This window comes from Dendropsophus ebraccatus, chromosome 7 (genome assembly GCF_027789765.1).
Source record: "Dendropsophus ebraccatus isolate aDenEbr1 chromosome 7, aDenEbr1.pat, whole genome shotgun sequence".
NCBI classification, from domain to species: Eukaryota; Metazoa; Chordata; class Amphibia; order Anura; family Hylidae; genus Dendropsophus; species Dendropsophus ebraccatus.
Window position 1 is genome coordinate 44,434,633 of NC_091460.1, and position 12,423 is coordinate 44,447,055.

Consider the following 12,423-nt stretch of genomic DNA (forward strand, 5'->3'; position numbering starts at 1 on the left):
TTCTTTTCTTTTTTTTTATGCATTGGCTGGTTTTGGGGCTACAGCAAAACCTGTAGCCCCCAAAAAATTACTGTTTATCTAGGAGATCTTTTTTGAAACTTTACTTTTTAAAACAAGTCTCCAAAAATGTCACATGTGCCTAATTTTATGGCTGTAACAATGAGCTGTAGAATTAATCTGTGTAAACACAAAAAACTGTTTTCCCACTGAATTTATTAGATTCATTAGATTAGATTAGATTCAGACTTATTTAGAATTGGAAAAAATAAGTAGTTCCTTAAGGCGTGGGGTGTGTACACATAGCCTAATACCCACATATCCCTCTATCTTTCCGACTACCTACCTCATTAGACTTTTGTGTATCCCTTGAATCTTCATCTTGAAGGTCACTTTTTATTTTCAGACTACTAGCAGGATCAATTCTATAGATAGGAATAAAAATGGTTATGTTATATAAAAATCAAAAAGGAGATGATACATAGGATTTTACATAAACTATTAATTTACTAAATCTGCAGTGGTGCCACTTATCTCCCAAGAGAATGTGCATAATATATAAATGCAAAGGAAACTTCTACTGTAAATCAATATCATCAATAAGTCTATAACCAAATAATGCACAAGCTGCTAGTTGCGGAACTAGGAGGAGTAAATATCTAAGCTCTAATGCTAATAATCACACTCCCTTGCATGGTGTGGGATTTAAAAAAATTATATATATTATGCATAGTATAGAGGAATCAAGACACATTTATTAAAAGTTAGAATTTTTATTATTTCTGCATAAATTTGACCCCAAACTATACCAGCTTTTTACACAAGTACTAAAAGTAGATGAAGAGAACCAAATCAAATGAATAAGTAATGTAGTTTTAGGTCAAAATGTATGCCGAAAATTCTGAAGGGTTTACAAACTTTCAGAAAGCAAAGTAATAAACAATACCTCAATTCGCTCTTCTTTTTTCTGCTCAGTGCAACTTTTTTTTCTAAAAACATCTGTTCTTTGAGAACTTCCTTCATGCTGCTAGATTTGGGCTTTAGACCTTTGGATGGTTTGTCAGGAGCGCTTGTTCCTCCTTCAAAAACAAAAAAACGAACAATGTAGCTTTGCCTACAGCTACAAGAAGAAAAAACAAACAAACAAACCACAGGTTTGGTTTATTTCATAACTAAGAGAGTCAATGACTCCAAACAAACGCATCAAGAGCTTTGAGAATTAGGCTACATTCACACGTGCGCAGTTCATTTATATTGACAAAGTGCTATGGAACAGACTTCAGAACTCCCAGCATCATCATCATCGTGTATTTATTATTTATTTTATCTACATTGTACATCTGAGGTAGTTTACCATGACTCTTCATTTTCAAGGTCTTGCTCCTCTCTAAAGCCTTCTGTTTGCGTTTCTCTTCCAGTCTCTCCCTCTTCATTTGTCTCCTTAATAGTCTTTCTTCCTTCTCCTTGGCCTACAAGAGAAACAATTTTGAGTATTTTCCTTAGAACTGTATTGTGCCGTGGTCACTCTGGTATTTAATCTGGAAAAATATAAAGAGCCAACTGGGTGTTACTAGTTAGAAGGTGTGCGGAGGGTGTCAGCCATTCGTACAATAGGCCATGCAGAGGTCACATAATAACATTAGGAACTAGATTAAAGGGGTACTCCGGTGGGGGTGGGGGGCACTTTTTTGATGGGATTGGGGAGGAGGTGGCTGAGGGAAAAGACGTCCACTCACCTCCCCGGTTCCAGCGGCGGGTCCCGCATCGCGGCGCTCTGGTCCCCGGCCGCTTCCTGGTGTCTGACGCCGCCCGAGACGCTACGTCTCAGGTCCGCTCAGCCACTCAGTGAAGGAAGCGGGATCCGTGTTAAGTCCGCTCAGATCCCGCCTCATTCACCGAGTGGCTGAGCGGACCTGAGACGTAGCGTCTTAGGCGGTGTCAGACACCACGAAGCAGCTGGGAACCGGAGCGCCGCAATGCAGGACCCGCCGCTGGAACCGGGGAGGTGAGTGAACGTCTTTTCCCTCAGCCACCTCCTCCCCGGTCCCATCAAAAAAGTGCCCCCCCGCCGGAGTAACCCTTTAATAAAATCACATTGGTGACAGTGGAAAGATAAGCAACCACAAACTCACCACAGATTGCCGGCGTTGTTCTACGGTCAGTTCATCATCTGAATCGCTGTAGTATTTAGAGTACAGGAATGGCTTATGAACATAGGCCTGCCGTGTGCCTTTGGTCTTTGTTTCATGGTGTTCACCAGACAATTTGGCTTTACTCTCTGGGTCTACTTTGTCCTCTTCGTCTAAAATAAAAAAGGTATATGTGTAATATTTCATCAATGCTATACGAAAACTAAACCATCCAGATGCTTTACTACACAATATGATCCTGTGGCATACAGCTTTGTATGCAAGCACTCCTGATTTTGACTCATCACAGATCTTGCCAATGAACTATATTTTTCCATTTTTTTTTTTTTACCACAAACAAATATTAAAGTATAGAAAATGCACTGCACTAAAGAAACAACAATCATGAAAAATACAGAATTCACACCGCACACTATGGAGCAGCAGTGATGCAAGTACGCTCTGGCCCTACTCACATAAGGACCTCTGTTCTTAAGATCACTAGGGGCACTGGCAGTAGGACCACCAGTGATCACATATTTATGATACATGTTAAATGCTGTTAGTTGGCCAACTCCTTTAAGCCTGTGTACTTATTTCCGAAAGGCGAGATAGCCATAAAGAAAAGTAAAATTAAGAAAGTTATTACCCTTAGGGTTTGTGCACACTTCGGAAAATCCGACACGGAATCCGCCCGTGCATAGAATGGAGTCTATGACACTGGCAGAGACGCGTGCGCCCGCCGCAGTCCGCGAACAGGCGCGAAAGGCGGATTCCAAAACGGATTTTCCATTTATTTTCAAAGTGTGCACATACCCTTTCAGCAGAATATCTGCTAAAAGAAATCATAAGATGTCAGCTAAGGCTTATTTCAGACTTTACCATCAGAAGTAATCTCGCCTTCTTCTGTACTTTCCGAGGGGGCATCTTCTTCATCACTGTCTTCTTCAAAAGAGGATAAGTCACTGGTGTGCACGGAGCTTACTGTCACGTCCGAAAAAGCATCCACATCAGAATCGGGTAAGGCACATTCTGTAAAATAGGGGACAATATACACACATTGAAAATTGTTTAAAACAAAACAAAAAAAAAAACAACACACGATAGAAACGAAGCTTGCTTAAATCGTACCTGTCATTAAAATAAAAAAAATGTTTGACATGTCAAAAAACATGACAAAAGTTTTGATCATTCCAGGTCTGAGTGTTCAGACCTGTACTAATTGTGAGAATGAGCCGGGAGAAGATCACGCTAAGCATACTCCTCTGCAGGCTATGGAGTCCAACTTCTGACACAGAGTGGGGAGCGGATGCTCTTAGCCCTGAACCAATCAAAAGTTTTTGCAAGTCTCTATGACATGTCAAATGTTTTTATTTTTTATAACAAGTACACTTTAAAACTGAAAGGGCAGGTCTTATCAAGGACATGTCCTTTCAGTAGATTGCTCTGGGTCCTGCTCCTTGCACCGACTGTGCTGGGTGAAGCTACTGCTACCCAAGAATTTCTACAGCAGAATCTGATACTACTTTGTGGGCAATCAGATGCCGGCAATCAATATACAATCAGTAAAGGGGTTTGTTCATATTTATTTTATTCAGGTACAAAGTGACATGAATGTGGTTGTGCTTTGTCAGGAGGAGGAGGGCAGCAGTACCAGGCACAGCCATGCTCATGTCACAAATACAGTGGACCGCTTTTCAATTATTGGAGTAGGATCCTTTCTGGCCATTTTATTGGCATGATGTCAAGATAATCCCTTTACTCGTATGATAGGAGAATATGCAAGAGCAATAACTAACCTTTTTTTTTTTTTAATGGAGGGTGACTGCCACTGTTGCCAATATCTTCAAGTAAAGGATAGAAAGGAGTTTGATACAAGCTCAAATGCTATTAGTCTACACAGAACATTTATATATCTAATAAAAAAAATACATAGTGCTTTAGGATTCCCATAGCATAACCATAAACCATAAATTGCTCATTCATTCATTCATACACAACACACAGTAGTCAGTGCATGAACAATGCAGTCAATGAAGAGTTAAATCTAAGTCTGGTTTCCCAAATAAATTGGGTCAAAAAGGCCTTCCTAACCCCATTAGTAATGGAAAGAGAAGCTTTGGCACAGCGTGACATGGGTTACTTAAAGAGAATGTGCCATCAGGTACAATGTATAGAACGGCCCCTGGGAGTTATCATGTATGGCGCCATTCTATTCACGGGTATCGGGCAGGTGGTGAAGCACTGGAGGCGGGCCAGCCCACCCCTCTATGACGTGGCTCCATTGATTCCATCATTACAACAGCACCGTATATGGGAACCGGGCTGTGGTTTAAAAAAAAAACACTGCGGCACCGGCGCCGTTCTATACATGGGTAATACTTAAAGCGAATGTTCCATCAGGTACATAAACTATAACATTGACTAGATCTCAGTTTCTTATTACTAATGAGGCTTGGAAGGCCTATTTGACCTAATTTATTTGGGAAGCCAGACTTAGTAGTCAGTGCATGAACAATGCTGTCAGTAAGGAGTTAAATCTATGTATTGAGCGTGACTGACTAGGCATGGTATAGTTCATGTTTATGCTGTGTCAAAATTATGATCTGGAATCCTATAGCACTATGTATTTTCTTTTATTAGATTAGTACATTTTATGTGGTTACAATAAAGTGGAGTATTTTATGATAAAGCCTATTCCCTTTGTGGTGTATAATCCAGTTTTATATAGGCTAATATAACCTGTGTCTGGACAGAAAGTGTTTGTTATAGTGACACAATATGATATATTATGGTCCAGTGGAACTAGGGTGTTCAATTGATCTATTACACAGCATGAGTATTATCTAAAAATAACGTACATCAGTCATCTGCGCCACAGAACATAACCTGGAAAGCAGCCGAACAGAGTATCAAAGGGTTGTACTGCCCCAGAGAGCGTTGTGACCTCTTATTTTTTTTACAGGTACAGCACAATGCATGCCATGTAAGTGAACAGGACTGAGCTACGTGTGACCAGACTTGGTAGCTGCAAAATATGCACATATACACCTAGTGTAGAACCGCTCAACTGAGTGCCACAGCTCTCTTAATTGGCCAATATAGGAAGCCAGGAATTGCCCCCCACTGACCTAATACTGAAAGACCATTTTTAATACAGTTTTTCTGTCCTTGAGTAGTATGAATTGTCAGGAAGGTTGAACTCCCTGAATAATACACCATATTGTCCTATTCTGATAATAAGGTTAAAAGGAGGAGCTGTTTTTAAACAAGTAGATTATAATTGTGCAGTACAGCATGACTTAAAAAAAACCTAAATAAAACATTAGTTTTTAGATTACAACATCCATTAAATACATGGAGCACATATGAAACTAAAACATACTGGAAGTGTGTGATTTCCCAGGATGTAAAGTAAAGCTGCTGTAGTAGTGCGTGAGTCCCTACCTTCCTTCACAGAGTCAGCAGCCTTCAGCTTGCTGCTACTCTTCTCAGCGTTACTGTGTTTAGCAGGTTCGGCGTCCCCTTCCTTCTCCTTCCCGGACTTCTCTTCCTTCTGTCTCGTGGTGTCATCGCTCCTCTTCACGTGTTCGTTTCTTTTCTCTGTCCTAATTTCTTTCTTCTCCTCCTTCCGGTCTGATTTCTCAGTGACCTCGATTTTCTTCTCCACTCTCTCCGCAGATTTGGGTCTTTGTTCGTCAATGTCATTCACGGCATCTTTGCTTTGTGTGGAGCTAATAGCTTCATTGACTGAATTTTTAATGTCCTCAGCTGGAGGTGAAATGTCATTTATATCTTCTGCCTTGGCAGGTGGCTCCACAATTTCACAGGGGACTTCAGGAGTGGGCTTGTCACTCTCCAGTGCCTCTTCCATGGTGATGTCAATGCTCTGTGGTGGAGGTGGTTTTCTGGATAACTTGTCGGTACTTTTATGGTTAGGATTGTCTGACAAGGCCCAGGCAGCCGTAGCTTCTTGATTCAAGGAACTAATGGTTTCCAAAATGGACATTGCATCATTAGCAACACTGGTGCTGGGCCCAACCATAGATGTAGAACCTTAAGTAAAAAAAGAAACAGGAATTGAGTCATAAAAGTAGTATAAGTAGTAGTATAATCTGGCTCTGGTAAAGACTTTCATAAATCTCATCAGACTTGGACTATAAACAGACAAGCAGTCATACAATTCTTTCTGTTTTCTGTCCACTCATGTAAAACGTAAGCAATTCTTTCTGAAACATTGATATTCCAATCATGTGATAATCTGAATCTCTCTATATGCAAACCTATACATAGACAACTGCCCATCACTGAGTAACATTGACGAGCACCCACTTCTTAGTCCTGAATGAGCAAAGATTTACCAGTTATTCTAGAACAGTGATGGCTAACCTTGACACTCCAGCTGTTGCAAAACTACTATTCCCATCATGCCTGAACAACCAAAGATATGGCTTTGGCTACCCATTCATGATGGGAGTTGTAGTTTTGCAACAGCTGGAGTGTGAAGGTTATCCATCACTGTTCTAGAACCTATATATCAGTCTGCTCAGCTCTTCTGGCTCTATCCCATGCTGCCTGCGGACTGGACAACTGCATTTTCAGTGTTTCATGTTCTCTTTAATAGCATTGATGTTGTAAGCTTCCTTTCACTTATTTTCTTAAATGCCAAAGGACAACAACAATAATCCTAGAGTAGCGAGGAATGGCTCCATGTAAACATGGACTTAAAATCCAGCATAACTGTCTTAAAAAAAAACAAAAAAAAAAAAAAAAAAAAAACACATGTCAAAAGTGTTGATCTATCAGGCGCTGGGTCTCAAGACCCCCACTGATTGACAAAATGAGTGGCAGAAGAGCTCTGCTGAGAAGACAGAGACAATAGAAGCAAACTCCTGCAGAGAGCACTTCTCCCTTTCCACACTGCAGGAGACAGATACTATAGAAAGTCTATGCTGTCTCTACAGCCTAGCACTACTCTGGGCTTGTTTTAGCACCCTGACAGATCCAAAATTTTAAAGTCTCTGTCACAGCAAAATCTTTTCTTTTATGAATGACAGTAATGACCTTGAACGGCCCATCCAAAATCCAATGCAGTCGTACGAAGTGGTATTTCAAATAACTGAATATGTGGTTAGTTCATTCAACAGGATATAGCCTGTATTAAAGTTAGAATAAGCCAAGCACATAGTGAATATTGAAATGCTCCCCCCCCCCCCTTTTTTTTTTTTTTTTTTACACACACAAACGCAATGGCTACAAACACCTTTGCAACAATTTAGTTTTTTTTTATTCACGAAAACTACATAAATGCAATTTAAGGCAGCTCTCTAAACAGTCTGTGTAACAAAATATCTTATGATTCAACTGGTCATGAGATAAGGATAGGGGGATAAACCGGCCAGATTTATTTGCTCTTTCACTGTTAGAAATAGCAGCAGGGAGGGGGTAACACATGAGCTAAAAGAGTGGACAGTGCTGAGAGAAATCTTAAAGGACAGCTCACACAAGCTGTAGATAGAGAAATAAGCATATACAAGGCATTAGGGCCTGTGCACACTGAGTAAAAGAGGCAGAATTTGCAAGCGGAGTCTGCGTGGCAGATTCCGCTTGCAATTCTGCCTGTCCTATTGCTTCAATGGGATTTCTAGTGCTCCTCTGCTCTCCGCTCATAAAAGGATGTTTATTCTTTGAGTGGAGTGCAAGGGTGCACAAGAAATTCTATTGAAGCAATAGGACAGGCAGAACTTTAAGCGTAATCCGCTGCGTGGATGTGCTAGTAAATTCCGCCTCTTACTCAGTGTGCACGGGCCCTTAGGAAGGAGAGAATCACATGACCTGTGTACAAGTGTAAAGTACAAAGCAAGAGACCCACTGATCAGGAAATATAGCTGGGGGGAGATTGTGGCTCATTGGCTAATTCGGACAAGTTAGGGTCCATTTAAACAGTAAGATTATCTGCCAAAGATTTGAAGCCAAAGCCAGGAATGGATTACAAACAGAGATCAGGTCATAAAGGAAAACCTGAGATTTCTCCTCTTTTCAAATCCATTCCTGGCTTTGGCTTCAAATCTTTGGCAGATAAGCTTTCTGTGTAAATGGACCCTTAGTCTATGAGGCTATAATGTCAGAATTAGTGGCTGGTCAGAGAAGTGGATCGTGCAGCTGCCATGTTCTCTCCTAGTCTGTATCTCCTGATCATAGTAGGTCTTTTGACAATGCCTTCATTGCAGCTGCATTCTCTGTAATAAAGCAGATCAAGCAATCCTCCCCGAAGGGGACTTCCGGTACAGCAATTACCAAAAGTTCCATAGGGCTCCATTATAATTCTGTTGACTGTTACTTTAGCATTGAGACGGAGATGAAGAGTCAGAGTGCGTGCTGCTGTGCCCATCTCCCTTTCATTCTAGCGATCGGCAGGGTTCTCAGCACCCATACCCCCCGACCAATACAAACTTCTCCTCACGTGTTGCTATGACATGTCAGATGTTTGTTTAAATTATAGGTACCCTTTAACAACTAATACAGGTTAAAAAATAAAAAAAAATGTGGCCAACCACTTTAATAATACAATGCCATTGAACAAACAATGTGAAACTGTTTCAGGGTTCCCCTCGGGGCACCTCTTACAGCCACATTTAACCATTATCTAAAATAGGTAAAACTAGTACCGGTGACAGGCAGAAATGCCTCAGACTTTTCTTCTGGCTGTTCATGGTTGGCGTTTGTATCTTCTTTGTTGTTTAGGGTGGCCAAAAAATCTTGAACAACTTTTTCTACTTGAGGTCTGAAAGTGTGGTTTATCTTTGGGTCCACAACCTGCGATATAATGCGGTCAATACCAGATTCGAGCATTCCAGATCTAGGAAAACAAAACAAAAAAAATGTAAACCCATTTTTCACCTACACACCACCAAAGTAGTGGTGAGCCAATCACTGTTATGTCCTGATCTGACTGGTGAAGGTCTATGTACTGAAACCCCCTGCAGGGATGAAGTACTGAGCAGAACACCATCTTGTTGGAGTAGACATTTAGGGGGAGATTTATGAAAGGGTGTAAATATACACCTGGTGTAAAAACTGCCCACAGCAACCAATCACAGCTCCTCTTATATTCTACCAGAGCTAAAAGCTGAGCTGTGATTAGTTGCTGTGGGCAGTCTACACTCTTTAAATAAATCTCCCCCTTAAAGCGACTCTGTACCCACAATCTGTCCCCCCCAAACCACTTGTACCTTCGGATAGCTGCTTTTAATCCAAGACCTGTCCTGGGGTCCGTTCAGCAGGTGATGCAGTTATTGTCCTAAAAACAACTTTTAATCCAGCAGCGCTGTGTCTAACGGCCGGGGCTTACATTTGTATATGCATTAGGCTGGCACCACCTCTCCGTCCTTCCTCCCCTCCCTCCTCATTATTAGGAATGATCTGGGAACATTTACTGCTGTTTGAGCTTTGCACAGGTGTATTAACGATCCAGCCCATGTGCCGGGCTACCACAGGTGGGGAATAGGAAGCAATCTGCCTGGAGTATTCATAAAGATGAGGAGGGTGGGGAGGAAGGACAGAGAGGGTGTGCCAGCCTAATGCATATACAAATGTAAGTCCCGGCCGCTAGACACAGCGCTGCCGGATTAAAAGTTGTTTTTATGACAATAACTGTATCCCCTGGCGAACGGACCCCAGGACAGATCTTGGATTAAAAGCAGCTATCCGAAGGTACAAATGGTTTGGGGGGGGGGGGGGGGGTCAGATTGTGGGTACGGAGTCGCTTTAATGTCTTCTTAATGAAGGCATAAAAAAAAAAATTTAAAAAATTGAAAAGGAGTCACAGAACCCAAAACTCGTCTACCACATCTTACAAGATGTTCTTACATTAATCTAGTTGTATTTTTCCACTATATTTTTGGTAAACAATTTTAATGTAATAATGTAAATGCAAAAAAAGTGAGAAAAATTGTGTTTACGGAGACTTCAAAAAAAGCATATAAACTTCTAAAGGTCAATATTAATGTGGCAATACAAAATATGTATAGTTATTTCTGTGGCATACAGGTCAGGTGCAGCACTTCTATGGCCAATCATCAGGACAGGCTATCAGGGGTGTCTTTAATAGCAGAACACGGATTTAACTCATCAATAGAAGCTCAAACCACTCCCTTTTTTCCATTCTTCAAATTAAAAATGTAAACAAAAAACAAACAAAACACCAAAACATTTGGGTTTCGACTTGTGTGGAAATGTCCAAATTATAATAAAACATTTATGCTGCAGAGTGACTGTCCTAAATGAAAACTAATATCGTACACCAGAACTGTTAAATTATGGTCATCTTACTTATCAGAGAATATAAAATAAGAAGCAATCTGAGGTAGACTTTAAAGTGTCCCTGTCGTTAAAATTTTTATTGCAGAAATCAATAGTCCAGGCGATTTTAAGAAACTTTGTAATTGGTTTTATTAGCCGAAAAATGAAGTTTTATCATGAAAAAGCAGTTTGAAGCTGTTCCCCCTGTCTTCATGGTTTTCCTATGGAGAGAGAAAGTAAAAACAGCAAAAAAAGGACAACAAAGAGTTAATTTACATTCACATTGGGGGCTCTCTCCTTTGACAGGCACCATGGACCTCTCTGACCTCTAATTAGGGCTCTGAATAGCTCCCCCACTGAGCAATCCTTTGTTCTGGGCTGCCAGCTAACCTCGCTCCTTCCCCCTCCCCTCTTCATAGACCAGACAGATCCTACTGATGAAAAAACTGTCGAGATTTCCTGATTCTGAGGAGTGGATGACAGAAAGGAGAGGAGGGGGGGGGACCTGGGAAAAGGCTTTTTACATGCAGATAATGGCAAATTTGGCTAATAAACCCAATTACAAAGTTTCTTAAAATTGCCTGGACTATTGATTTCTGCAAAATAAATTTTTACGACAGTGACACTTTAAAGGAGATTTCCCATGAAACAAAAACATGACAGGAAGGCAAGGGGGGGGGGGGGGGTGCGGGATCATAATAAAGTATACTTGGCTATCCTTGTGCCTTGTATAACCACTCCCGGATATAAATGACAGCCGCCGGCCTAGTGGGGCTCTTCCAGCTGCCACGTCACATACCCAGATGATCGACTGCCCACTCAGGCAGTTAGTGTCTGGAATGGGACACCGCCAATCAGTGGCTGAGCGGGCAATCTATCAGCAACGTTGGTCAGTCATGGCCAGTCAGAGGACTTTGAACAAAATGTTTTTTTTTTTTAGCATGCATGCTGCCACTCTAATTGCTCAGGGGACAAATGAATACTATTTTGGTCATTGGTGAGAGAACCTGTACATGTGACTGGACCTTGAAGGGAAAGAGGATTCTGCTCATTGCCCCACAAGGGCCTAAAAGGTAAACACGATTGAGAAGGAGAAAAAAATGTTTTATAAAAAAACTCAAAATCAAACATTGGCAACGTGGTGATTAAGCTAATAAACATTTTATGTTAAGAAAAGAAGAAGAAAAAGCGTTGTGTTTTTTTTTATACTCTATTAGGGCCTGTGCACTTAAGTACGGGTTTGGTATGAGTAACAAACTCAATATTCTAGTATTGCAATTTCCCTAAATAGGATTGAAGCTTCAGCTGTCCAGTCATGATTGGAATTGTAGTTTTGCAACAACTGGAGGGCCGCAAGTTTGAGACCCCTGGTCTATGGTACAATGATGGTAAAATGTGATCCGTCAGTTCTGACCTGTGAGTGGGCGATACATGCTGTTAGTGAGAGAACCACTTTAAGGGTACAAACCCACACACTGTATAAGCAGCTTATTTACTGCTGCGATACGCAGCAGATTAGATCTAAATAACTGAACACAGCATCAAATCTAAACCACCAAGTCTGCTGCAGAACTGCTACGTATCTGCTGCGTATACGGTGTGTGTGTTTGTACCCTAAGGCAAAATACCAACATCCTGATGTACAACAGGTGACTGCACCGAGGCTTTTACTCACTTGAGCACTTGCTGTCGGATGTTATTCCTCAGCTGGTTCTTGTTCAGATTAGGACTCCATGTGTGGTTCGCTAAGTGATTGGACACAAAATTGTCAACCCGTTGCCTCAGATTTTGGTATGCAGGCTGCAAGAGAGAAAGAACAACGCTCAGTCCAGGTATACAAATATACACAATTCACATATTCTGTCTCTTACAGTAAGAATGTCCAATGTTGTCAGTAGCAACAAATCACAGGTCAGCTTTAGTTTAACCAAAGCTCATTCAAGGGTTTTTCCCATCACTGACACTTTTGTTAGATGGAAATGCAAAAACAATTTTG

General features: G+C 41.1%; 1 protein-coding gene across 2 annotated transcripts in view; it reads right to left on the reverse strand.

Moving 5' to 3' along the window:
* BOD1L1 (biorientation of chromosomes in cell division 1 like 1) overlaps positions 1 to 12,423 on the reverse strand; it is a 38,808-nt gene that overhangs the window by 21,357 nt on the left and 5,028 nt on the right. For both annotated transcript variants that reach the window (XM_069977418.1, XM_069977417.1), the window contains exons 2-9: positions 12,103 to 12,227; positions 8,795 to 8,985; positions 5,574 to 6,182; positions 3,009 to 3,158; positions 2,130 to 2,299; positions 1,352 to 1,466; positions 944 to 1,076; positions 344 to 422 (exon numbers count right to left, since the gene is read on the reverse strand). In XM_069977418.1, the coding sequence (XP_069833519.1) occupies positions 344 to 422; positions 944 to 1,076; positions 1,352 to 1,466; positions 2,130 to 2,299; positions 3,009 to 3,158; positions 5,574 to 6,182; positions 8,795 to 8,985; positions 12,103 to 12,227 (1,572 nt within the window). The remainder of the gene's footprint in view (positions 1 to 343; positions 423 to 943; positions 1,077 to 1,351; positions 1,467 to 2,129; positions 2,300 to 3,008; positions 3,159 to 5,573; positions 6,183 to 8,794; positions 8,986 to 12,102; positions 12,228 to 12,423) is intronic.